The 27,832-nt window shown below is 48.6% G+C and overlaps 1 protein-coding gene across 1 annotated transcript in view; it reads right to left on the bottom strand.

The window, feature by feature from the left end:
* Nucleotides 1-7,756: 7,756 nt before the first annotated feature.
* CCT4 (chaperonin containing TCP1 subunit 4) overlaps nucleotides 7,757-27,832 on the bottom strand; it is a 153,849-nt gene continuing 133,773 nt past the window's right edge. The window contains exons 13-14 of the mRNA XM_086927640.1: nucleotides 22,046-22,159; nucleotides 7,757-7,901 (exon numbers count right to left, since the gene is read on the bottom strand). Of these exons, the coding sequence (XP_086783766.1) occupies nucleotides 7,887-7,901; nucleotides 22,046-22,159 (129 nt within the window). The 3' untranslated portion in view covers nucleotides 7,757-7,886. The remainder of the gene's footprint in view (nucleotides 7,902-22,045; nucleotides 22,160-27,832) is intronic.

The raw sequence follows: 27,832 nt of genomic DNA, 5'->3' as shown, positions 1-27,832 counted from the left end.
CACGCCCCTGACCCCGCGGCTTGAGGTTCTTATCCCCTTTCGTTCCTGTCCCTGCTCGGTTTCCCTTTTCTCGTGTGCTTTATCACTGAACCATTTCTGCTTTAACTCTGAACTTTCTATTCGGCCGCCTCTCCCAGACCCCTGTCTTTACTGCCCTCTGTCCATTCTCTCGGCCTCACAGTGTTTGTCCCGGGAGTCACTCTCTGCCCGCTGTCCCTCTCGCTCTCTGTATTCTTGTCACCTGCTCTCTGCTCTGTGTCTCTCTCTATCTCTGCTCCCAGCCCTCATCTACTTCCTTCTCCCTTTGTTTTTGTTGACTCTCACTTTCCTTCTGTCTCTGATTTGTCTCTTCCCCTGGCCTCCCCTGTCTCAGCTCTCAGCGCTCATCTGTCCCTGCTGTCCGTCTCCTCTCTCTCTCTCTCTCTCTCTCGGCTTTCAGCCTCCCTCTCCCCTGGCCCTGCTCTCCTCTCTGTTCTGCCCGGCACTTGCCTTTATAATCTCGCTGTAATTTCTTTTAATCGGATTATTGGCGGCTCTCTCCTCTCTGCTCCTGGATAGGTCTCCAGGCCCCACTCAGGCTCCGCCTGACGAGAAACGTCATTTCTCAGCAAAACGCCCGTGTGTTTTACCCTCTCTCGGTTTCCCTCCGGCGTGTTCTGCCCCCCACCTGCTCCCAGATACTGGCCCAGTGGCACGGGCCCTGGTGCCAACCAGGAAAAGTGCCTCTGGTGACCCGGTTGGGAATTAAAATCTGAATGCAGTGGGCCTCTGGGAGCACTGGTGCCGCTGCACCTGTTGCACAGTGATAGCCACGCCGCTGCTAGTTCTCATGCACTGGGATGCCGCCTGATCCCTAGGCCGCACGGCTCCCTGCTCCCGCGGGCCCAGTCTCATGCAGGCCTCTCTCCTACAGACCTGAAATTCCTTCATGGCCTGTGCGGTTCTGTACCCACCCTGGCATGGATGCCTCTTCCTCGTGCAAGCCCGCGCCATCTTATGCAGATCGCCACTCTACCCTGCTTCTCCCGAAGGTTCACTGCCCTCTCACCCTGCATCTCTTGCAGGGCTCTTGTATCTTCCCTGCTTCTCCCTGAAGGGTTACTGCCCTCTCGCCCTGCATCTCTTGCATCTTCCCTGCTTCCCCTGAAGGGTTACTGCCCTCTCGCCCTGCATCTCTACCATCTTCCCTGCTTCGCCCGAAGGTTTACTGCCCTCTTGCCCAGCATCTCTTGCAAGGCTCCTGCATGGCTCTGTGAGGGTGTGTGGAGGGCTCTGTGTGGCTGTGTGTGTGGGGAGCTTTGTGTGGCTGTGTGTGTGTGTGTGGGGGCTTTGTGTGGCTGTGTGTGTCGGGGGCTCTGTGTGGCTGTGTGTGTGGGGGGCTCTGTGTGGGTGTGTGTGTGTGGGGGGGCTCTGTGTGTGTTTGTGTGTGTCATTCGCGAGAGATAAAGCTAGTGGCATTGTAAAGGACAATGCCATTTATTTATGTTAAAAAAAACATAAATAAAAATAATGTCAAGAGCAATGCCAATAGCTCTAACTTTAACAAAGGCAAAACCATTGCATTGTAAATGCTTGTTTATTTTTTCGAGTGTTGTGTCTACCTCGGGACCAAAAAGGAAGTCCGGGTTAACCGGCTGGTTGAGCAGAGTAGTTTGAATCTCGGGCTTGAAACCAGAGATGCGGAGCCATGCGTGACGTCTTAGCATCACACTAGTGTTTATGGCCCTAGCTGCCGTGTCTGCTGCGTCCAGTGCGCATTTGATGGACGCATTAGAAATCAATTTCCCTTCTTGTATAATCATCTCTGCTCCCTCCTTGTACATATCAGGCAGGTGTTGCAACAACTGTTCTAGTGTGTCGTAGTGTGCCCCGTCGTATCTAGCCAATAGGGCCTGTGTATTGTAAATCCTCCAAATATTAGCAGCCTGCGCTGCCACTCGCTTTCCTGACGCCTCCAGAATCTTTGATTCCTTGTCCGGAGGTGGAGCGCCACCACTAGTTTGTGAGTTTGCCCTCTTGCGGGCATTGGCCACTACAAGGGAGTCCAAGGGGAGCTGGCCTTTGATGTAAGTGGGGTCCACTGGAGCAGGCCTATATTTTTTCTCAATCTGTGGGTTGATAACCCTAGCTTTGGTGGGTTCTTTGAAAGTGTCCGTAGCATGCTTGAGGACCCCCCTTAAGCATAGGCAAAGTCTTAGTGGAACCTTCAGAGGTGGAGAAAGTGTCAAACAAGAAATCTTCGTCCAATGGTTCTGCATGCAGCTCCACGTCATGGTTGAGTGCTGCCCTTTCTATCAGAGCGTTAAACGCCGTCGTGTCCTCAGTTAGCGAAGTCTTGACATTGTAGGACTGGGCGTCTGGTGCAGCATGTGGATCATCAGGGTCTACAGTTTGATCAACAGCCTCAGACCACTGTTGTGGTTCATCCTGATCAGTGTCAGCGTGATAAGCGAAGGCCGCTTGACCATAGTCTTCACCCATGTCCTCCTCGCTTTGTGCTGTAGAATATGCCATTTGCTGCAAATAGTCCTGAACATGCTCGAAGAGAACCGGTGAGGTGGCCGAGTCCTTCCGTTTAAGAGGAATTTTGTAACCCTCCAAAGGATGTTCAGGCGCGATCTTCCGCCTGCCCGATTCCGAGTCGATATATAGTTTCGACTGGTTGTCGTACGAGGGTTCGTGGAACACAACCCCTTCGGGATCAGGCATCGAGGGCGCCAACGACGTTTTGGAAGGTTCGGCGCCTTTGTGGAGTTTAAGGTGCTTCGCTCGAGCCGTCGGCGGAAGACCGAACTTAATCGGAGGTTGTCCGACGGTCTTGGAGCTCGATGTAGTGGTCGATTCGAGCTGCTTCGGCGCTGGAGGACGACGCTTGGTTGATGGCGTTGACTCGAGCTCCCGGCTTGTAGCATTTCCAGCTTTAGGCGTCGACAAGACCTGCTGTTTCGGGTCGAGCTTTGGCTTTCGGCTCGAGGTGCTTGCTGAGCAGTGGCTTGAGCCCCGAAATCTTCGGCTCGACGGCCTTCTTTGCCTGGAGGCCTTTGGCCTTGTCGCCATGTTTGTGCGTCGACGTCGCCGAGGTGACGTGTTTGCTGGTTGAGCTCTGCTTCGACGCTCCAGTCTTCGAGGCGACCGGCACTTTCGACGCCGAAGGGTTGTCGATAGTCTTTGATTGGACTGGCGTCGACGTCAAACGGACCTCCATCTTAAGTAGTTTTGGTTTCGATTACAGCTCCATTGGTTTCGGTTTTGAGGAATCGACCGATGGCTCCTTAAATGCATTCTTAGCCTGGCTTGGACGCGGGGCTATAGAACGTGTTGGAAGATCTTGGCTAAGGCCTGTCGGCGATGCCTCGACCTGAGCCGTAGGGAGCGTAATGTCAGTTATGGGCTCCGCTACTGCGGTTGGGCCCGGCTCATCACTGGAGTCGTCATCGACGGCTCCGATGGCCCCTTCATCGTCCCCTACCTCGACGACGTCTTCGTGGACGTACTCTTCACCTTGCTCGTCCACCTCGAAGTTGGAGTCATGCTCCGACGCTGGTTCCGACTGCTCTTCAGGAACCTCTTAGTCTTCTTCCTCATCTTCGACGCCTTCTTCGTCACCGGCCTCGAAGATGTTGACCGGTTCTGGCGCCGACTGTTGCGCCTACTGCCTCGCTGCGCGTCGAAGTTTAAGCGTCTTCTTGGAGCGGAACTTCGAGCAGGCCATACAGCTGGCCTCGTCGTGCTCGGGTGACTAACATTTATTGCACACTGGGTGCACATCTATATAGGAGTATTTGGAATTACAGACGGGGCATCGCTTAAACGGGCTCCAATCCATCGTCGTCATAGTCTGGGCCTGTGGTGTCGAAGCGAGAAACAGCTTTCGACGTCCGGTTCGAAGAACTGGAAAGGAACAGGCACCGAACGAGACAATACCGACGCTTTGAAGGCCTTTTGGCCTTAGGAAAGAGTCAATACAAAGTTTCCGAACTAGAGTCGAGAAAGTACATCCGAACTTAATGGCGGAAAAAAACAATCTAAGGATGGAGAGGATGCCCATGCGCACTGTAGTCCAGGGGAGGAGCCACCTATCTCGTGATACTTCGAAGACTCTTCCAGGACAACAATGTGCAATCATCCGGACCCAACACTAGGTGGCGATCTATGCACAGATATGAATTCAGCAGCCCACATGCCTCGAACAGAGTAATCTGCAGAAGACTAAAGAGTCCACGCAGGAGCAACAAAAGGAGAACCTTTGAGATGCTATATGGAGTCTGACAAGGAGTGGAAAGCAAGGCAGCCAGACTATGGAGATATGCCCCTCTAATGTCTAGTTCCATTACTGGATATTACAAGTGAGCAGGGGGCCATCTTATGGTATGTACTGGGCACTTATCAAAACAAGTCACCACGCTACATAATTGCTTCACTGAAATCTATGGTGTTTGGTATCAAACACCTTGTATTAATCAATCCACACTGGATTCCAGTGATGGATTTATGAAAACATGCACCCAGAGGGTACCTTAGAGGTACCCCCTGAACCCTACTTGCCCTCTAGTGTCCTGGCTGACTGGTCCAGTCCAGCCTGCCACCACAGACTAGTTTCTGACCCCCTAGGAGGTGAGACTCACTCTAGATCAGAAACAATGCCTGCTCTTGAGAGAGGTGCTTACACCTCTTCATCCAGGAAGGCTAGTAAATCAGCATATCAAAGTAGGAGGCTTCAAAGGCCTATGCCATCTTTTATATGCAACCCAAGGCTTCCCCAGACAGAGCAGATGCCACCCCCACCCTCTGAGCCCATTTGTCACCAGGACAGGTAGGAAAATTAGCTATGCAGGAGGCGTGTTGCACTGCCAGGCTGGGCACATCTCTAGGGTGAGAAGTCTGAAGTGAACACAAAGTTAGGAATTCAACCATCTTGTGTGTGGTGTGGTAGAATTTGGAATTATTGGACAGGTTGATGCCAGCTCCTCAAATGAAGTGGTCATCTAGGAAGTGTAGTGATCCCAAGGGTAAATGGCCCATTGGCTACTACCCTCCACTCCCCTTAACAACCCAAAATTGAGTATTTAGGTGACCCCCTGATACCAGGACTTCCGATTTTGACAGACAAAGAGAAGGAGTGGACAAAGAGTGCCGACACAAGAACAGTGGAGCAAAGAACTGACTTGATATCAATCCTGCCTGCTGCCCAAGGCAATCGTGGAAATAACAGACTCATCCTGCTACTGTGCAGACTTCAAGAAACCCGAGGGCTGCCAGTGTTTCGCCAATCGTCAGAGAATCTCCCTTGGAGAAGAGGAGCTACTCCTCTGCAGCCGCAGCCACCAAAGAAGAAAGGTCCAGTTCACTGTCCTGCCGCTTACTGGGACTACCGATGCTGCAGCCGCCCTGGAAAAGGTTGGCGTGCCCCTTACAGGTTAGATCTGTCCTCCTTCCAAGTGTGGGGACGCAAGGACCGACCAGAGCTGCATAGTACCAATTCCTGGGGTACCGGACCCCTTGCTGTAGCCCAATGTCTAGTCCGGACACCAACGCTGAGGAAAACCAATCTGCACGTCGAGGGACTACAGGGACAGTGACGCCCACACAGAGTGGCCCAGCTGGCCCATTTGCTCCTCTTTGGCAGAACTAAAGCTACAGAGTGAGTCTTTGACCGCCAAAACCCAACGCCTCAAAGCACATCTGCATACGAGCCCCACAGCCAGTGCTTGAGGGAAGAGACTGTCAATTGGGTCCGGAGACCCACAAGAGCAGAGCCCACCCTTGGTGTTGGCTAGACCGGACTTCTAGTCACAACCTACAGCCTCTTTATGCAGGTCCCCTCCAACCGCGTGCGCCTCCGGCAGCGCAACCCGACACCAAGACACCACAGCACCAGATCCCCACAGCCAGAGAAGTGGAACAACACTGTCCCTATGTGCCCGAGCATCTAAAGGACCGAGACCCCCCCTGTGGGTTCAATCGGACTGCCCCCCATTGCTGGTTGCAGCCTCTTGTCAACCAGACCATTCCCCATTTAAGTGAGCGGGGCACCAGACCTTGAAATGTACCTCTGTACCCAGCCGCCCTAGGTGAGCTGTTGGTGCTGCCTTGAACCTTGCTCCATACTCACCTTAAGTCTAGGAGAACAGTCCAGTAAGTCGCTGACGAGTACCCAAATGCAGTATACGTTTTCCCCAATAGGGTAGTTAACATTACCTTTCCAGGAATTGCACTAAGTGTCAAGTTTTGAAAGCTATGTAAAATCCATCCCTAAAAGATCTTTACCGAGGGCCTTGGTATCTAAATCCATATAAAAATCTGTTATTTTTATAACTTGGTGTCAGATTTCTTTATTCAGTTTGTTTCACTTACTGCCTTTGCGTGTACAATACATGCTTAGCACTACCCTCTGATATGCCGAACTGCTTGCCCCACACTACCGAAAAGAGAGAGCATTTGGGATATCACTTGTGCCTCTGTAACCCAACTGAGGTTTTCCCAGACTCTTTGCACAGTGTACCTCTTTTTGGTCCACTAAATAAAGAGCCAGTTTCCTACAATGCAGTAAGTGTGCTGGTCGTCACAATGCAGCCTCTTCTTCCCACAGGTTCCACATGGTCAGAAAATTATTATTTTAGCTAGATAGGACACTGTAGGCAGTTTGATTTGTTCAAGAGACGTTAGCTGGTGATAAACTGCAGCAATCTAATAAATTCAAAAAGCAGCTGAACTAAGCAGAGCTCAGGGGAAGACTCCCTCACACGACGTGCAGTAGAAAATCGGAGAGGGAAGTGCTCTAGAGGGTGCTGCAACCTTATTGGTAGGTGTTTGGTTTCTTAACATATAGGGTTATTTTACTAAAGTGAAGGTTTTATAGCTTTGCCAAGTAATGTTTCACATTACACTGCTTTTCCAGTTAGACCAGTGGACTCCCACTTCGATGACGGGGAATCAATCATAGCATTTGTAAAGCGCACTACATACCCGTGAGGGTCTCAAGGAGCTGGGGAGAGGAGGGGGTGCTGCGACTGCTCAAAGAGCCAGGTCTTGAGGGATCTGCTGTAGGTGGATAGAGAGGGTGATCCAGGTCTTGGCGGCGAGGTGGCAGAACGATCTGCTGCGCGAGGTTGCTCTTCGGGTGAGAGTGACTCTGGCCAGGGCGAGGTCAGCAAAGCAGAGCTGGCGGGGGAGGGGGAATGATTCAAGCATGTGAATCTATGAAAAATGTAATACTGGAGAAGTTGTTGTAACCCGCCGTAAGCTTTTAAGAGTCAATCCCAGAGTGACGGTTGGCCCACCTTTACAAAGGAAATAAGTCTGTTGGCACTGGATCAACAATGCAAATGGACTAATAAATATTCTGATAATTAGCAGAAAACAGACAACAAGGAGCAGTGAAAGCCAGGATGTATAGACCAAGGCCCTTCCGGGCTCTAAAAGGGATACAGAATGGAAATCTCCTTTATCTCAACACCTGGATTGGAAAGATTAAGTAGGAAGTAAGAGCATAGAACAAATCACTGTTAAGGCCTATGTAGACAGTTTGCAGCTCCGCTTGGCCCAATTACCAGCGGGGGGAGGAAATGAAGGGTAATCTTAAAGGAAAAGCTACAAAAACCACAAGGAAAACAACTTCTAAAAATCAATGACAAGTAGACTTTTAATCAGAACCTCCCTGCCAGTATGCATTTCACTGGTCTGGTCCTTACACAGACAAAAAAAACTGCATAATTTGAATTATCCATTAAATGATAAGAAACAGCATGACAAAGTATTTTTTTAAGCCAAAGTCTTTATTAAATTAGGTTGCAATAAGCAGAAATGTTTTATTTGTAAAGGGTCCAGGTCCGGAGCGTTCTTCAGTTCCAAAAACCACAATGCCACAGTTTTGTTAATGCACTGATCTATCTGGTGTTCACCTACAATTAAGAAAATAAAAATTTATCAGAATGAAACAAAATTTAAAAACAGCAGCCATATGCAGCATGAAACAAATCCACCATTATCCGCAGCATAGGATCGCCTGCATGAATATCAACAGTTATACCACTTTAAAATATCCTTTATCATCAGAAAAGAGATCCCCATTTCAGGAGTGAAGAGACTTATGAACGCTAAAGCGTTGTCAACAGTATTAACTCTAGGTCATTCAGTGCTACAACCCAATCTACAGATCCCCAATTTCATTTTGGCATCAAAATATTGCTAATACTGCGAAGGGTAAAGTCACACTGAAGAGACCAGAGCAACAGAATGAGAGCTTGAGAGTGGATTGAGCCAACCATTTATGACTTCGAAGCCTGGGCCTCCCCCTTGGGGGCTGTCAAACGTCCAGGACATTACAGGAGTACAACTGATGGGGCTTGTGGACATGAGAGCCAAAAAAGATGGAAAAGTGTAATTCACTTAAATGAAGGTTTGGGGCACATAAACGGTTTAAGTTTTTTATTTTACACAACCTGAGAGGCCCCATTTTAGGGTCTTCGGGCACCCAAAAATTAACATGCATTAACTTTTAGGAGGAAGAGTTGTTTATCAAAGCTACATGTAGTCACTCCAGTCTCCGACTTGTAGAAATTGGTGTACCTCCTGGGTGACAAATCTTGCATTAGGGACACCTGCATGGAGGTCAATACACCAATCCTGAGCCAGCTTAACTAGTCAATGTCTACAAATTTGGCCAGCAACTGTATATAAAGGCCATCCACATACTGGGGGGAAGTCTTGGGATTTCTAAAACAATTCTAATTTCCACCCTCCTGATCTCAGTCCCTCCGCATGTCTATCTGGTGTCAACACCAACCTTCTCCAATTGGATCAGGAGGAAATCTCTCTTCAACCCTCGTGTTATCCAGTTCAGGCTGGAAGAGATCACCATGAACTATATGACCTTTAGGTTTTAGATCTATCATTGGTTGAATTTGCAGTTACCTTTAGCTATATGTAGGCTCTGGCTACTAGGGTCACCATAACTTACCGTGGGTGTCCCTAGCACCTTTGGATATCTTGCCACCAAAAATCAATACCGAACCATGTACATTTTAATATACTGGTGCCTTAGACTAAAACACATCATAGGGCTTATAACAGGGAATAGCACACATTTACTAGCTGTCACCATCAGACAGAAGGGCCCTGGATAGGACGGTGCGACTTATCAGATATTAGGTCACCAATACATCACAGGGGTACCTACTAAGAATCCGAGACACTTTGTGCTTCTGATGTATGGTTATGTGAAAGTATATGTCCTCCAGATCAACTGTGCGGTGGAATTTACCTTCCATCGTAAATGTTATTGCATCATGCAAAGGGGTTCTCTAGAACGTCTCAGTTCAATTTGGTCTGAGTGTGCAAAGAAATATGCAGAGTATGCCCCCTTAATTTCTTTGCTTGGGTGCTTCAGTTTTTCTAGCATTTTCTGCATTTTATCTTTTGAGAAGGAATTTTACATGGTTCTTGATTAGTTGTCTCGTGGGGTTTTATCAATGGGAAGTTATACAGTTTATATCACATCCTGCTCCTATTTGAACCAAAGTGGTGGGGAATGTGTGCTGCTGCTGCAAAAAAAGTTACCTACCTGTAACTACAGCTCTGCAGTGTTAGCATATTTTTGGGATACACATGCTTGAATTAGTCACAGTCAAGCTGTGAAACCTCTGTATCCAACTTCCTCGCATGTGACCACTCCTGGAGAAGGCTAGTGTTGCAAATGCTACTTACCAGTATGCATCTGTTCTTGGCATGTAGGGCTGCTGACATTCATATCTGTATTTACAACAAGGGGTGGTGAGGGACAGAGTCTCTGAATTAAACAGAATACTCTCACCCCGTCAAGAGATCAGGGCTAGATCCAACACCGTTTTTTAGCTCACTGCACCATCCCAGTTTCAGAACCTGGCTGTATGCAAATTAGTCTGTTCCTGTCCCAGTGCATGATGGGAACAGGGCAAACCAAACTACAAAAGCCAATTCTTACACTGGGAAGGAAACAAGCTACCGGGGACCGGTTTCTGGCATTTCAGCCTCTTCGGCCCGGCTTGCTTGAATCCTGATGGTGCAATGAGCAAGGGACTCACATCTGAGTATACCCTTCCACGCTTAGGGTGGACAAAAATATTTACAACAAGGGGTGGTGAGGGACAGAGTCTCTGAATTAAACAGAATACTCTCACCCCGTCAAGAGATCAGGGCTAGATCCAACACCGTTTTTTAGCTCACTGCACCATCCCAGTTTCAGAACCTGGCTGTATGCAAATTAGTCTGTTCCTGTCCCAGTGCATGATGGGAACAGGGCAAACCAAACTACAAAAGCCAATTCTTACACTGGGAAGGAAACAAGCTACCGGGGACCGGTTTCTGGCATTTCAGCCTCTTCGGCCCGGCTTGCTTGAATCCTGATGGTGCAATGAGCAAGGGACTCACATCTGAGTATACCCTTCCACGCTTAGGGTGGACAAAAATATTTACAACAAGGGGTGGTGAGGGACAGAGTCTCTGAATTAAACAGAATACTCTCACCCCGTCAAGAGATCAGGGCTAGATCCAACACCGTTTTTTAGCTCACTGCACCATCCCAGTTTCAGAACCTGGCTGTATGCAAATTAGTCTGTTCCTGTCCCAGTGCATGATGGGAACAGGGCAAACCAAACTACAAAAGCCAATTCTTACACTGGGAAGGAAACAAGCTACCGGGGACCGGTTTCTGGCATTTCAGCCTCTTCGGCCCGGCTTGCTTGAATCCTGATGGTGCAATGAGCAAGGGACTCACATCTGAGTATACCCTTCCACGCTTAGGGTGGACAAAAATCGACATTCATATCTGTGCATAGATCGCCGCCTAGTGTTGGGCCCGGATGATTGCACATTGTTGTCCTGGAAGAGTCTTCGAAGTATCACGAGATAGGTGGCTCCTCCTCTGGACTACAGTGCGCATGGGCATCGCCTCCATCCCCAGATTGTTTTTAGCCATTGGCAGAGATGGAGTGAAGTATGTGAGTGATGCCTATGCTGCGAGCAAAAAAAAAAATATATATATATTATATATATATATATATATATACCACCTCCGGAGGCAGACACAGAAAGGGTACCTGCCGCGCAGTTCGTGACTTCACGAAGGAAAGGATGCACCGTCATGCCTGTCCCTACCCAGCGGTGTGTACTGCATTCTTGGGGTGGTGAACGTAAGGGGACCCGAGGAAGCACCGGAATGTGAAAAGAATCCAACACCTGGTTTTTTTAAACTACATCGTGTACTGCCCTGCCCTCCGAAAATGCACTGAGCACTTGAAACATACCATTCCCCCACGTAACACCTACCTGGACAATGGAACTCTGGGACTTGCAGTTCCTACGATCAGCAAGAGGTGGACGAACACATGACCGGGGGCGGAGTGTCTTTCCTACCAATGGAAATGATGCAGGACAATTTTAAACACGGATGTGGAAGCATTTCCGAACATTGGGGCATCTGACGAAGGCCAGCCAGGCCGAAATGCATTATGCCGTGTGATCACCAATAAAGAAGCTTCCGTGGAAACCCCTGTGTGGCCTCTGCTTCTTCAACCTGGAGGAGTTTGCTGGATATATATAGATATATAGATATATAGATATATATATATATACACGAAGACTGCAGCTGCTACAGGCGCCGGGGAGGAGGGTGGGCGATATGAATGTCAGCAGCCCTACATGCCAAGAACAGATGCATACTGGTAAGTAGCATTTGCAGTTCGAGGCATGTAGGCTGCTGAATTCATATCTGTGCATAGAATACATAGCAGTCCTCCCATTATTGGCGGCCGCCCGTGCCAGCTGCAGCAGTCTGAAAAAGTGTCCTGAGAACAGCCTGACCAACAGCTGCTTGCTGTTTGGAATGCACGTCTACACAGTAATGTTTAGTGAAAGTATGTGTGGTAGACCATGTGGCTGCTCTACAAATATCTTCTAAGGGAATATTACCTAAGAAAGCCATAGAGGCCCCCAACTTTCTGGTGGAGTGGGCTCTTGGTGGAATTGTGAGAGTGCGCGTGGCCTTAGCGTAACAGATCTGAATGCATTTTACAATCCACCTAGCGATCCCAGCTTTGGAGATAGCGTTTCCCTTGTGGTGTGAGGCAAATGCAACGAAAAGTTGCTTGGTCTTACGAAAATCTTTGGTCCTGTCAATGTAGTACATTAAGGCTCTTTTAACGTCAAGGGTGTGGAGCATCCGCTCCGCCAGCGACCCTGGGTTTTGAAAGAACACTGGCAACTCAATTGTAAGGTTCATATGGAATTCAGATACAACCTTGGGTAAGAATTTGGGGTTAGTGCGGAGCACCACCCTGTTAGCGTGTACTTGGAAGAAAGGTTCTTGGATGGTGAGCGCCTGCAATTCGCTAACCCTCCGTAGCGATGTAATTGCTACTAAGAAAGCGACCTTCCAAGTCAGAAAGTGAAGCTCACAAGAGTGCAGTGGCTCAAAGGGAGGACCCATCAGCCTAGTAAGAACCACATTGAGGTTCCATTCCGGAGCTGGTGGTGTCCGTGGTGGAATGACCCTTTTGAGTCCTTCCAGAAAAGCCTTAATAGCTGGGACCTTAAAAAGTGATAGGTGTTGCCTATTCTGGAGGTATGCTGCCATTGCAGACAAGTGAATGCGTATGGAAGAATACTCCAAGTTACATTGGTACAGGTGGAACAGGTAACAAATGATGTTCTGAATGGAAGCATCTAGCGGGTCAATATCGTGGTTTACACAGTAAACGACAAACCGCTTCCATTTAGCCGCATAACAAGCTCTAGTAGTGGGCTTCCTTGCCTCCCGAATGATGTCCATGCAATCGGGGGGAAGATTGAGGTAGCCAAACTCTAGGACTTCAGGAGCCAGATCGCCAGGTTGAGCTGTTGCGGATCTGGGTGCTGAATGTCGCCATGGCTCTGCGTCAGAAGGCTGGGAGTGAGATGAAGCCTTTGATGCGGTACCACGGAGAGTTCCAGAAACGTGGTGTACCATGGTTGGCGAGCCCACGTTGGAGCAACCAGGATGAGAGTCATCGAGTGCTGCCTGAGCTTGCGTGCCACCAGCGGTATCAGAGGTGCTGGGGGAAAAGCGTACGCAAATCTGCCTGACCAGTTCATCCACATCGCATTGCCCTGTGACTGCGGGTGTGGGAACCTGGCGGCGAAGCTTTGGCATTTTGCGTTCTCCTTTGTGGCGAACAGGTCTATCTCTGGATGACCCCACCTTTGGAAGTACGGTTGGAGTACTGATGGATGTATCTCCCACTCGTGCATTTGTTGGCTGTGCCTGCTGAGCAGGTCCGCCATCTGGTTGTCCTTGCCCGGGAGATGCTCCGCCATGAGGAAGATGTTCCTCTGAATGGCCCACTTCCACATGCTCTGAGCCAGATGAGACAGCTGCGGAGAGTGTGTGCCCCCCCGTTTCTGAATGTAGTACATGGCCGTCATGTTGTCCGTCCGGATCAACACGACCTTGTTGCACAGATGTACTTTGAATGCCTTCAAGGCCATGAAGATTGCCATCAACTCCAAAACATTGATGTGCATCTTCCTTTGCTGTAGTGTCCATAGTCCCTGCACTGTGTAGTGGAGTACATGCGCTCCCCATCCCTGGAGAGAAGCGTCCGTCGTCGGGATGATCTGTGGCACAGGCTCTTGGAATGGTCGGCCCTTGCAAAGGTTTTGTGGATTCCACCAATGCAGAGAGTTGAATGCCCGACCGCTCACCAACACTAGGTCTGTCAGTTGCCCATGAGCCTGAGTCCACTGACGTGCTAGGCACTCCTGAAGCGGACGCATATGTAGTCTCGCGTGCGGGACAATGGAGATGCAGGAGGCCATCATGCCTATCAACTGCATGAACACCTTCGCTGGAAGAGAGTGTTGAGGTCGGAATCGTTGGATCAGCGTCTGGATACTGGCGATTCTCACTGAATTTGGCTGCGCAGTGGCTGCCAGAGTGTCTATTGTCGCGCCCAGATACTGCCGTATATGGGCGGGTTGGAGATGGGATTTCGGGTATTTCAGTGAGAACCCCAGATCGTGCAGGAGATGAATGGTGCGGGACACGTGGTCGGCGCACTGCTGTTTTGTTCTTGCCTGAATGAGCCAGTCGTCTAGATAAGGATAGACGTGGACGTTCTGGCGTCGTAGATGCGCCGCCACAGTCGCCAGGCACTTTGTAAAGACTCTTGGCGCTGTGGTGACCCCGAACGGCAGAACCCTGAACTGGTAGTGCTGGTCTTGAATCGTGAACCTGAGATACTTTCTGTGGGAAGGATGCAGGGGGATATGAAAGTATGCATCCTTTAGATCCAACGTAGCCAGGAAGTCCCCCTGTTGAAGCAGAGGGAGAACCTGCTGTAACGTGAGCATATGGAAGTGCTCCGAGAGAATATACCAGTTGAGGGGCCTGAGGTCCAGGATGGGCCTGAGGGATCCGTCCTTTTTGGGGATTAGAAAATACAGGGAGTAAACCCCTGTTCCCCTTTCTTGCAGTGGGACGAGCTCTACTGCCCCTTTTTGCAGCATGTCTTGGACTTCCTGCTGCAACAAGTGCAAGTGCTCGCCGGACATAGGACGGTTTCTTGGAGGTATGTTTGGTGGAGTGGAAGTAAGTTCCAGACAGTAACCGTACTGGATAAGAGATTTGACCCACCTGTCCGTGGTGATGGATCTCCACGCGGGCAGGAACTGCTGGAGTCTCCCCCCGACCGGTGTTGTGTGGTCGGGGGGCAGTGACAAGACGTCACTGCTTGTTGGCGGTGGTGGACCTGGAGCTGTTGTTTCCACGTCCCCTGCCTTTGATGTTGTTGCCTCTGTAGCCACCTCTACCCTTGTTGGTGTATGAGGTTTGGGTATTGCTCTTATAGTACTGTGTGGATTGCGATGCCTGACCCCTTGAGGTGCCTCTGGTATTGGAGCGGCGAAAGGAACCACCCCGAAACTGCTGAGACTGGAGGGCCCCCATAGACTTAGCAGTGTCTGTGTCTTTCTTCATTTTTTCAAGCGTCGCATCCACCTCGGGGCCAAACAGGTGGTCAGGATTAACTGTTTGGTTCAGGATGGTTGTCTGTATATACGGTTTAAAACCTGATATCCTAAGCCATGCATGTCTTCTTAGCAACACACTAGTGTTGATCGCCCTGGAGGCTGTATCAGCCACATCCAGCGCACATTTGATGGAAGCGTTTGTGATCAGCTTTCCCTCCTGAATTAACATTTCCCCTGCCTCCTTGTACTGGTCAGGCAAGTGCTGCAGCAGTGTTTCTAGGGTGTCGTAATGAGCCCTATCGTAGCGTGCAAGTAGGGCCTGCGTGTTTGAGATGCGCCAAATATTAGCTGCCTGCGCAGCAATCCGTTTCCCTGAGGCCTCAAATATTTTTGACTCTTTGTCTGGGGGAGGAGCGTCACCAGTGGTCTGTGAATTCGCCCTCTTGCGTGCGTTGGATACAACCAAAGAGTCCAGTGGCAAGTGTCCCTTGATGTATGTTGGATCCGAGGGCGCTGCATTATATTTTTTGTCAATGCGAGGATTGATGACACGTGCCCGAGTGGGCTCCTTGAAGACCTCCGGCGCGTGCTTTAGCACTCCCTTGAGCATCGGCAATGTCTTGACTGACTTTTCAGCCACTGAGAAAGTGTCAAACAAAAAATCCACATCCACAGGATCTGAATGTAGCTCGACATCATGGTTAGCTGCAGCTCTCTCGATCAAAGCGTGGAAGTCTGCAGAGTCCTCCGTCGGTGAGGTTTTTGCCGCAAAGAGCTGCGGTTCCTGACCCGACTGCGGGTCCTCTGGGTCGCCTCCGGCAGACCAAGGTTCATGTTCCTCCTCCGGATCCGAGTACGCCGGATAGTTGTACTCGACCTCCTCTTCGTCACCATCCCCCGCGTTGGAACGCGTTGGTGAACGTTCTAAGTCTTTTGGAGATGCAGGCTCTGTAGGGGCCGAAGTACCCGCAGAGTCCTTCTTGTTTTTGAGAGGAATACGAAAATGTTCCAACACCGGCTCCGTGGTGATTTTCCTTTTGAGGAGAGACAGTTTCCCGGTATTGGCGTCGATGATGACCTCTCGACGCTCCTCCTCTGCAAGTGGCTGGAGCCGAGGCTTCGACACCACCAATGACGCTTTGGGCGTCAACACCTCCTTCGAGGGCACGCATGCCCCATGCCTCGGAGCGAAAGCCTTTGGCGTCGACTTCGGCGGCAGGGTGAAGCGGATAGGCGTCTGCGCCTTTGTCGGCTTCGGTGTGGGCTTCGGCACCACATCCTCTGGTTCGGGAACCACAGCGTCCTTCCGAATCCGTTGCAGGGACTCCGCGACCTTTTTCGTTAAGGCTGGAGAGGGCTTGACCGGCTCGAGCGATTTCCCCGAGTCGGGAGTCGGGTCGGCGAGAGGCACCGTCTTCGGAGCCGACACATCACCATCCTTGGCCCCGACGGCCGGAGCCGGCGCAGCCAGAGCTCTGGAATCGCCTTGACGCTTCTTCGAAGCTTTCTTCGGGTCATCGACCTCGACCATCTTCGGCGCCGACGCGGCTGCGTCGGTAGACTTCGCCTTCGGCGTCGACCCCGAGGTCCTCGGATCGGCCATCTTGGCGCGGCTCTTCAAGTAGGCCATTTTTAATTTTTTAGACATAGATGCCTCCAGAGCCTTCTGTCCCACCAGTGCAGCTTTCACTTTCGGTTTTGAAACCGGAGGTGTGGATCCCGATGGCTTCACTTTTTCGTTAACGGGAGTGGCGCATCAGAAATGTCCGTGGGCGGGGTTGCTGGACGAGTAACGAGGTCTTGGGTAAGGCCCGAAGGCGAGCCCTCGACCAGGGCCGCATGAAGGGGGTTGACCCCTGAGTCAGTTTGGGGGTGCTCTTCCTCCGAGCTATCCCCCACGGTGGCAATGGCCCCATCGTCGTCCCCTACCTCGTCGCCGGCTTCATCAAACTCCTAGTCTCCCGCGTCGTAGGCATCCCCCTCCGACGCAGGGCTAGAGTCCGAAACCTGTAGGACATCGTCGTCTTCAACAAATTCTTCGAAGATGTTGTCCGGCGGGGGCGCCGGGGGTGCCGATAACTGGGCCTGGAGTCTAGCGGCCCGACGAAGCTTGAGAGTCTTCTTACACCGGAACTTTGAGCAGGCCATACACCTGGCCTCATCATGGTCCGGTGACAAACATTTGTTGCACACAGGGTGCACATCGAGGTGTGAATACTTGGAGGTGCACACCGGGCACCTTTTGAACGGAGTTCGTTCCATGGTCTGGAGCGTCGAATAGGCCCGTCCGCGCCGACAGCACGCGGAGGGGCAGCAAGAGTTCGGAGCTGAGAAACAGACAAAACCCGAACGAAAACGATACCGACGCCAAGCCTAAAGACCTTTTGGTCTCAAGTTAGAAAAGTTAATCAACTATCGATTCCGACAGAGGGAACCGAAACACATCCGAACCCAATGGCGGAAAAAAACAATCTGGGGATGGAGGCGATGCCCATGCGCACTGTAGCCCAGGGGAGGAGCCACCTATCTCGTGATACTTCGAAGACTCTTCCAGGACAACAATGTGCAATCATCCGGACCCAACACTAGGCGGCGATCTATGCACAGATATGAATTCAGCAGCCCACATGCCTCGAACATAACCTTGCAGTGGGAATAAGTACAGTAAATGTCCATCATTCCCAGCAGTTATATTAGGATTCTCACTGCCAGAGGGTGCAATGTCCGGTAAATTGGATCCTGCCTTTAAAATACAGCCACACTTGGCGATTGGGTACGTTTCTTGGCTCCCATGAGAGCCTGGGTTTGCAGAGTACACCGGAGCGACTTCTCTGCACATATTACAAAGTCTAATTAGTGAAATAGAACAGTTTGTTGGGTTTGGGGGAAGGTGTATGCAAGGATGCCTTTACTGGCCAGTCATCCAGGTATAGAAAGACATGAAAATGACCACACCGGATGTGCGCTGCAACTCTAGCTAGACACCCACTGGGCGATGTGATCTTAAATAGAAATACTCAGGATATTATCTGCCTTGCTGCTGACTTTCTTGAAATGTTTGCTGTGGCTGTTTTCAAGGTGAACAGTAACTGACAACTATGAAGGGGCTTCAACAACAACCCCATCAAAAAATTTAAAGTACGGCTACAGTACTGATGCGGCATAGGAAAAGGAGTGCGAGAATTCAAGTTGGTCAGCCCCTTGAGAAACAGCATTACAATGGGGGATTTGAAAAAGAAGGCTGAACGGGGAGACAGGATCGCTGACAAGGCAGCCAAGTAGCTCTTCACAGTACCCACCGCATAACCCCTTTTAGGCAGTGTGATAACTAATACATGTGACAGCCAGGCTCGCAAAGGGTCCACATTGTTGTCCGAGCACCAAGCTACAAAGCTGTTCCACCTCCCAAAGTAAACTGATTCTGTGAAGGGGCAACAAGCTGCCAGAATTACAATGACCAATTCCAATGGCATCTGAAAGGAGCATAACTGTCTCGCTCAATCTCCATCAATGAAGGTGGAGGGCTCGGAGACTGGGGTGTAGCACCATGTCCCCCTCACCCCCACACAACTGGGAGAGGAGCATCCGTCCAAATGAAAATCTGAGCAGGAACGTATGCATACCACACCCTCCTTGGCCACTTCTGGGCAATTTTAATTACTTGGGTCCAGTCTGGGTAAGTCTTCCTCAGAACTAGAGGAATCAAGGGTATTGGGGTTGGGTGGGATGTTGAGGGGGAAGAGTACTGCAGCTGAAACTTTCCCTTCAACTGAAACATATGCCCAAAGGCTGCTGTCAACACTGGAAGGGCGAGGGCGCTAAACAGAGCTGGAGCAGAGTATTTTACAAGCAAGCAAATAAGTCCATCTGAGGAGTATCAAATCAGGCGAAGATATCCTGGAATAACTCTGGTAAATCATGCCACTTATGACAAGCAAGACAACACCAGCTTAGGCTGTCTATTCGGACATCCAGAGACCCCATTGGGTGACTGTAAAAGTATTTAGTAAGACAGCCGTTGTTCCCAAGACCACAGTCTCAGCGCCTCTTAGACACAGGAGTAAACACCCCTTGCCTCTTCATGTATATCACAGTCTAATTGTCTATCAAAATGTGGTCAAATTGAAGGGGAGGGAGGTTTGAGCACCAGCTAAATCCACGCAGGTCTAGCACGTGGATATGATGCACCTGTTCCTCCAAAGACCAGGGGCCCCTGATCTACAGATCCATCAGATGAGGATGACAAGAGTTGAGACATCCGTAACTACAGTGGCCATGGGCGCAGGGGTACTGAATGACATCGGTCGGTGAAGGTTCACATCGTTTCCCCACCAAGCCTCAACCGCAACAGTGCCCCCCACTCTCCTTTGTTGGAACCACTATCTCTCAAGGCACCACTATAGACCCTCATATTCCAATGCGCACAAAAATTACCAGTAGTATGCATGAAGCGAAAAGGTCCTCAAGAATTTGCACACCTTCTGGAAATCATGAATCTGTTTCCTGGATGTCAGATCCTCTGAGGAGGAAAGGAGTGGAGAAGGGTAGTGGTATCTAGTACTGAGCCTATGAACAAAAGATGTTAGAAGGGTTCTAGGTGAGATGTGGGCCTTTTGATCTTAAACTCTAGGTCAAACAGTAACAAGACAGTCAACTTCAAATGGTGCATCACCATCTCCAGCGAACCAGCTTTCAGCAGCCAAAGTTGTACAGGTAGGGAAAGATGGGAATGCCTGACCTACGACGGGCCGCAACCAATTCATCATCACTTTGAAGGCCAGGGGTGCCAATGTCAAGCCAAACTGAAGCACCCCAAATTGCTAATCAGCAGAATCTACCACAAACCATAAGTACCTTTGGTGGGACCACATGCCTGGAATATGAAAATACACCTCCTCCAGGCCAAGAGACACCATCCAGTCTCATCCAAAACCAACAAGACCTGAGCCAGGGTCAGCATTTTGAACTTAAAACTCTGAGGAAAAAAATTGAAATACTCAAGATCTGGATCAGAAGCAGACCCCCTGTCTTTCTAAGGCATGAGAAAGTACAAGGTGTAACATCCTTGTCCAATCTCCTGCTTCAGAACAAACTCCACAGCTCCTTACAAAGAAAGCACTGCCACGTCTTGGTGCAGGATGAAAAGGTGATCTTCTGGTAAGCATGGGAGTGTGTGGAGACTGAAGGAAGAGTAGGGAGAAACCTCTTTCTATTATCTGAAGAACCAACTGGTCTGGAGTAATGGCGAGGGGGACACCCACCCTGCCACATGCGCCACGTGGGCTTGGAGAGGTAAACTAGACCTGCTTTCCTGGTGGTGCAGGGGAGGAGACTTGAAAGAGGAACCCATGGCCTTTACCTCTGGCTCTACCCCTGTACTATTTAACCAGAGGTTTCTGGGATTCGTTGAGCTTGAGATCAGATCTGACATGGTCGGAAAGACAGCCCTGAAAGAAGATGCAGTGGTAGGAACAGGAAGCACATCTGGGCTATGATACTGGAGATTGAGCTCTACGATGCGATACCTCTTTGGGGAAACGACAAGCAGTAGTGAAAGTAAGACTGAAAATTGGAAATCCGAGATTTATATAGTAAGTCCTAAGAGTCTGATACGTACCCTCATTGTCAAAACGTCAACAGAAAAATCCCTTGACCTATATTTTATGTAACGAACATCTTTGAACTGTAACGGGTTTCTAAGGAGACGATTGTAAAGACCAAAGGAGTTGTTGATTGTAACTGTATATAATCCCTTCTTGCAGCTTCTTTATACACTGTCTGCACTATTGTCATTTAGACACTTTTAGTGTTATGCACCTACATGACGTAAATTATTATTATTTCTTTTTAAGTGTGAACTTCAGACACTTTGCTGTCCATGAAGAAGCCCCTTTTGTATCCATTACAGTTTTGGTTTCATTGAATGTTGCGATTGATTCAGGATATTGTTGATACACATTTAACGGTTTCCAGGATAAAGAGCCCGATGGGACCAGTGTTTTATATAGTATACATACCCAGGTCCTGGTGGGCACATTGGGTTTGTTCTTGAACCTGTTCAATGGATAGAACTTTAGGATTAGTCTGAGTAAACAGTCATTTCTGGGAATGAGAAAACCAAGAGCACACTCCTGCCCTGTGGCTGCTGTACGGGTACCAGTTATATGACACCCATTAGTAGAAGCTCCAGCATCTCTTCCGACAGAAAAAGGAGGTGGTCTTAACACGTGAAGGCTGAGTGAGATGTTGAGAAGAGGGGGGGGGGGGGGAATTTTTAGCTAGTTCCCCCTACCTCACAATGGAGGACCCACTGGTCTGATGTAATGCTTTTAGAGTGAGACAGGAAGTTCCTTCGCCTTTCCCCAAAAGCTGTAGTGCAACTGGGGGTGGGTGAGGCCCGTTTTGTAGCAGAGGAGCACCGTACAACGCCACATCTACATTTCACCTGCCCATTTCCACCATATGCTCCCCTTTGAACAATTTAAACTGCTGGAGATCTTGTAAGGCCTGCTGGTAATACTCACTGGGGGTCCTTTCCCTGAGCCCCATTGCTTTTTACCTTAACTGGTGTGCTGCTTGCGAAAAGCAGGCTAGGGACTGAGACACTGTAGGGCACCCATAGACTTTGGTGTGTCTGTGTCCGGTGAGCAATAGGTCAATGCTTGAGGAGAGGGATAAACATAAGAGGAAGGAACCGTGGAGCTAACCACAAAGAAATCAGCAAATGGGTGACAATGAAGTCAACAAATGGTAAGCAATGAGCAGTCTAAGCCCACAGATCGAAAACAAAAGGCCTCGAAAAGACAGCGTATGTGCTGTCTAGACAAGATCTAAAAAAAAATACACTAGCTACCATATTGAAGACTCAGATTAATGATGGAACACTTAATTATGTAATAACAAAATTTCTCCTAGATAGCTTTATCAAGTCAAAAAGATTTGAAACACGCATGAATAACATAAGGACTTGGCGATTCAGTGAACAGTAACATGACATGGAGTCATGTGAAAATAGTTTAAATTCATTGCAGAAAAAAAAGAAATGTTCAAAATTTCAACTCACCACATCATCAATCTTCAGAATACTACGGACAGTTTCAGTAGCAAGTGTTAAAGAACTGATTGACACCAATAACGGCTGTACGACTAGCTCCTCCAAGATATTAGAAATTCCACCCTAAAAAAAAATAAAGGGCTTTAAATACATCTGGAACCTATTTAGTGCAATCCAAACTTGTGCCCATACATTCATACTAGAACCAGGTGAGAAGTTTTGTAGATGGAAAAGTTAATTACCTCTAGCTCTACAGTATGGGATCATATTTATAAATGTTTAGAAATCTTTCTAATGGATTCTTTGTGGTGACATACTTTGTTTTAGAGACTATACAAAGCTATAACTAAAAAATCATGTAGCTTGCAATAATGTAGGTTCACTAGTTCATCAAGTCCTACTCAAAGTTGGGGTACCAGGTGGGCTTTTCATTGTCAATTTAATATAGCGAATAAACATGAGCACTGTGCCTATAATCAAACACCACCTCGCTAGGGCATTAACACAAGGAGCCCTATGTACTTTATAATGGGTGTCACTCTGTTTGGGTGGTGTTTTTTGGGGAAACTCCATTTTTTCCGGCCTTCTATATTTAATTTAAGTTACGGTACCAGTATGGAATCTGTGCTTGATCCTGAGATAGGACCATGGTCCATGTATCTCTTACCCACCTTGAAGAGCACTGCACAAGAGTTTAGTTGCAAACATGTCCTCAAGAAAAAAAAATAGCAATAACCGTATCAGAAATCTAGTGCTAAAATGTGGTTAAACCTTTGGGGGTTAGGGGCGGTGGGTTAATATCCGAGACCCATATGTTGAGAACACCTAGTTTTCTTTCATTATCCCTTTACTTTAAAAAAATGTTAGGCCGATGTATGTGACCGAACATTGGTACTGCTTTCGACGTCTTCATCAGTATACCTTCAAAATAATAGCGAAAGCTATCAGTTTGTAAAGTGTTAATCTGCAGAATAAATCTTTTAGGTATTTAACATCATGGAGAGGAGGGAAATCTCTCAACCAAAACACACTAACAGAATTTCAAGAGCTGCCAAAGGGGTTGGAACCCCAGATAAATGCCCAAAGGTTGAGAAAAACAATGTATTGTGGTAAACTGGGAAGAGCTCAGTGAAAAGCCAAGATCTGAGGAATCGAGTTCAATCATGGTCCTTCCACCTCACCGACTTAATTGCAGGTCTTTTCAAATGAGGCCGAATGGCTACTAAATATGCACAGTTTTACTTGAAACAGGGAGACTTGTGATCGTGCTGCCAGTGCATCAGCTCATCAGGAACTGCACTCTGCCTACATTATCCCTGAACCATAAAAAAGGTCAAGAGGCAGCTGCATTAGCAGCAGCGCATGGCGAGAACAAGAAAAGCTATAGTTCAACTAGTCTGCATCCAGACACAGTAGAAACTTAGCAAGTCATTAAACACACTTGGCTCGCCTCACTGTAGCAATGCTGCAAGGGGTCACTATTTAATCTCTCCAGTGCCACAGTATTAAGTTATTTGCTCTAGAGGCAGAATCTTTGTCTCTCAACCATGGTCAAAGGATTGAAGATTTATGAAGCAGAGATGTCTGGTCATTGGGGCAAGGGCTTACGGGCAGTAAACCATGATATTACCAAGGTCTAACATAGCACTTTTTGTGACAGTTAACTTAAACCTAAATTTGAAATGACATGTTAACATCCAAATACTAAAAACAGAAACTAGCAACACTGGCGGCTGAGGCTACTAAACCGAGATAATAAGCCTACAACTGAATACGATTAATGAGCATAGATTTGGATAAATGAGCATAGATTTGGGAAGAAACAGTCCGCACCAAGGACGTTCAGTGCACACTTTATGGATTCAGACTTGAGCAGAGTTTGATACAAATAGAAGCCCACGAAGTGTAGGTCACAGTGAGATTCATGTAAATGGGGTCTTGACGTAGAGGATAGAAAGAAATTACCTTCACAGAGGTTTCTACACTACATTTCTACATAATCAGCCCATAGTGCTCTCTCAAACAAACGGGAGTATTTAACGCAAGTGCAAAGAAATAATTTAATAAAATGAGGCAACAATTTGATCGCCATTTATACATTCATTAGGCTCTCCTAACTGAGACGTGAAGGATTTCTTTTGGGCGCTTTTTTTGATTCAGGAGACAAAGTGAGGAAAAACTCAAGTTACTTTGGCTCCTAATGGCATTAAAAGTCTAGATCTTGATCACCTAGTAAGTGTTCATAAGCACGATTTCGCTCCAATAGACATTTTTCTTCCATTCATTAAAAGTAGTCCTAGTTAATTATGAACAGACGCTGAATGTGCAAGCAACATTAAAATTTTCAGTCAGAAAAAACATTTATTCCCCAAAAAAAGTCGTTTTTCAAAGGACTGCGAATATGTGGCTGTTGATGAGCAGGATATTTGCATCTCACAATCCTTTGAAAACTATCACACAGAAACGGACAGATTTGCAGGATTAATGAGCAGCTTTTAAATAAGTGTTTGCTTCACCAACCTGAAGAAAAAGAAAAAAGGTTACAGGGAAATACAAATAGTCAACAGGGATCTAACAATGTAAGCAAATGTCATTTCCAATCTTTATTTCGGCCTTTGGCCATAAAAGATAAACAGTACACATATAAAGTTACAATAGATCAGCACATTTAAACAATATAAAACATTGGAATTGAGTATTGCTAAAAGTACTTTAAAAACTATGAATCTTAAGATTTAGGAGGAAACCAGCGTCTTTAAAATGCGATTGCGGGTGTGCCAGACATTGGTAAAAAATGTTGTCAGTGCAAACACAGTTGGGCCTGAGACATCAGATTTTAAAATCCTGTACATTGGGGCATATTCCCTACAGCCCATGTTTCTAATCAGTGGAAGAAGCCAATATTTCCTCGCAACCCTATAAGCTGGACAAAAGAGGGCCACGTGTAAATCAGTTTCCTCCATGGCGTCGCAGGCCGGACATTGCTTTGAGGTGGGAGGTGATGACCAGGAGCTAGTGAAAGATCGAAAGGGCAATGTACCGTATCTCCATTGGAGAAACAGCTTTCTGGGAAGCACAGGGGAAATAGCATCCAAAACCCCCTCGAACCTATATAAGTCCTTACTTTGTACGAATACAGAGGATAATGACCCTTCGGCCTGGCTATCCAGGACCCTAGCTAGTTTTCGTTCATAATATGCATTGGCCAGGGACCTTTTGGAGATGTTTAGTGAGGCACTTGCAGGATTAGTCCATAAATCAGGGAGCCCCATTTCCATACAAATCCATTGGATGTGTTTAATCCAGGGGATCAGGAGCGCTTTCGGGTGGGTCAGTAGTTCCACCAATTCCGCCCTATAGGCTGCAAGATCGTTGCTGCTCCACAGCCTACGCCAGAAGGCTATGGGTCTCAGACCTATTTTATCAGCTATTGGTCGTAAACCCAGATCAAGCCTCAAGGGGAGGAGTGGGGTGCTGGGCGGAAGCGCGGTTATCTGTCTGATGAAATTATTCTCCGTTAGTGACAGACTACGGCAAGGTGTGTGTCCCCACAGTTCCGCCCCGTACATGGTCGCTCCCCTGGCCTGGACCTTGTATATCTGGATAAGCGACCCCAGCGGACGGTATGAGGAGCCATTCATCATCCGGGCGATACCCCCGGTAGTTTGTGTCAGTTTGAGGTTCGCCCTGCTCGGATGGGATCCCCAAGACATGGTTTCATTAAGGGTCACACCGAGATATTCGAAGGTGGAGACTCTCTCTAGCCGCGCTGCTCCCAACAGTGGGTTCGGCCGCAGTTTTTGGCTTGGATTCAAAACCATAAACTTGGTTTTGGCCGCATTAATTTCTAACCCCCTGTCAGTGCAGAAGGCCACAAATGAATATAGGATCCTCTGTATCCCCATAGGGGTTTTAGATAGCAGCAGGGTGTTGTCTGCAAACATAATTGCTGGCACCCTGCTGCCATTCAGTTTGGGGGCGTCGGTATAGTCAACGGCATTCAGATGGGCGATTGCCCCGTTAACGAAGAGGCAAAACAGGGTCGGTGCCAACACACAACCCTGCCTTACCCCTCGGTCAACGGGGAATCTTTCAGAAAGTTCCCCGGACCTCCCACACCTCACTCGAGCATAATTATTGTGGTGTAGCCTCTGCAAGATTAATAGGATGTCCGGAGGGACGCCCATCTCTGCCAAGACGCTCCAAAGTTTCCCTCTGGGCACCAGATCGAAGGCGGCCCGCAAGTACACAAAAATTGTGTAGAGACTACCGCCCTCGAATATTGCTGCCCTCCAATAGATGATGTTCAATCTAAAATCCTGATCCACTGTGGAAACTCCCTTCCTAAATCCCGCTTGGTAGCGACTAAGGACACCCACCTCTTCCACCCAGTCCTGGAGCCGATTCAGCAAGACCCTGCCAAACAGTTTATGCTACATCAATTAAACTGATGGGTCTGTAGTTGGCTGGGAGGAGAGGCGAGCCCTTTTTAAAAATGGGCACCACCTCCGCCCCCAGCCAAGTACTAGGGATTTCCATGCCGCTAAGAACTCCGTTAAAGAGAGCGGTGAGGTAGGGGGCCCAGACAATGGGCTCCTGTTTAAACAGGTCCCCGGGTAGGCCATCCAGTCCCGGCGCCTTTCCCGAGGCGAGTCCTGCTATGGCAGCAGTAACCTCGCCCAGTGTCATTGGATCCCCTTCATAATCTGGCCAACCAGCCCCGGTGTCGGCGATGAATTCTCCCGGCTCAGAGCTGTATAGGGACTGGAAATGTGCCTGCCACACCCCTGGAGCGATGTTTGGCTCGATTGCCGATTGGAGATTTCCCGACCCCCCACTCACTATCCTCCAAAACAGGCGGTGGTCTCTAGTCGCTAGGGCCTTAGTAAGTTCTTCCCACTGGTTTTCCTCCCATTCGGCTTTAGCGTGGGTAACAAGTTTCTTATAGGCCCGTCTGCTTTCTCTTAGGTTGTCCCCCCCTAGACCCTCCTTAATAAATCTAAGGAGTTCCCCTTTTGCCCTTCTGCATGCTGAGTTGTACCAGGATGATTTGCATTGCCGCCCCCTGCTTGGTTTCCGTGTGCTACTGAAGAGGTTAGGGGCCGCAGCTTTTATGAGGTCCTCATGAGCCTTATATAATTTGGCCTGGGAGTCTTTATTGTTCACCTCGGTATCCAAGTTCCCCACAGTTTCCAAGATGGGAATTATCCCGTCATAGAGCTTGGGAAGTTTCTTCTTACTTGTAACCAGGTGCTCCCACCTGATTCTTCTCCTGCCGTTTTCCAGGAGGAGCGCAGGTTTGTTTCCCTCCAAAACGGCTGTGGGAGTCTGGAGGCCAGGGTGGACAAGGTCGAGCTCGAGTGCATTATGGTCACTACCTGCCCTTTCCGTTACCCTAAAGTCCCGGATGGTTGGCCACTTCACTATTTGGGCCAAGACATAATCCAAGCGAGACTCTCTTCCCACTCTATTATAGGTGGTTCTGCTGGGTATGTCAGATCTCATTCGCCCATTACAGGCTCTAATTCCGAACTTTAGGGTAAGGGCTGTGATTTGTAATGCAAGTGGGGTCCATGCCTTCGGGGGGGGGGGGCTTCTACCGCGGGCACTGCCCATCTAGCCTCTTCCTCCATTGAGAACCCCTCTAGAAGGCCTGGTAGTGGCTCAAAGTGAGAATTAAGATTCCCCTCCCACCACATAAAATGAGTCACTCGGTAGCTCAGTTAGATAGTTCTTGAGTTCATCTATGGTCGATGATTCCTTGGCAATTCCCACTGGCCTGGAATAAATGTTAAT

Source organism: Lissotriton vulgaris, chromosome 6, assembly GCF_964263255.1.
Source record: "Lissotriton vulgaris chromosome 6, aLisVul1.2, whole genome shotgun sequence".
Taxonomy (NCBI): Eukaryota; Metazoa; Chordata; class Amphibia; order Caudata; family Salamandridae; genus Lissotriton; species Lissotriton vulgaris.
The sequence above is the reverse complement of the archived record's forward strand: the minus strand, read 5'-3'. Positions and strand labels throughout refer to the sequence as shown.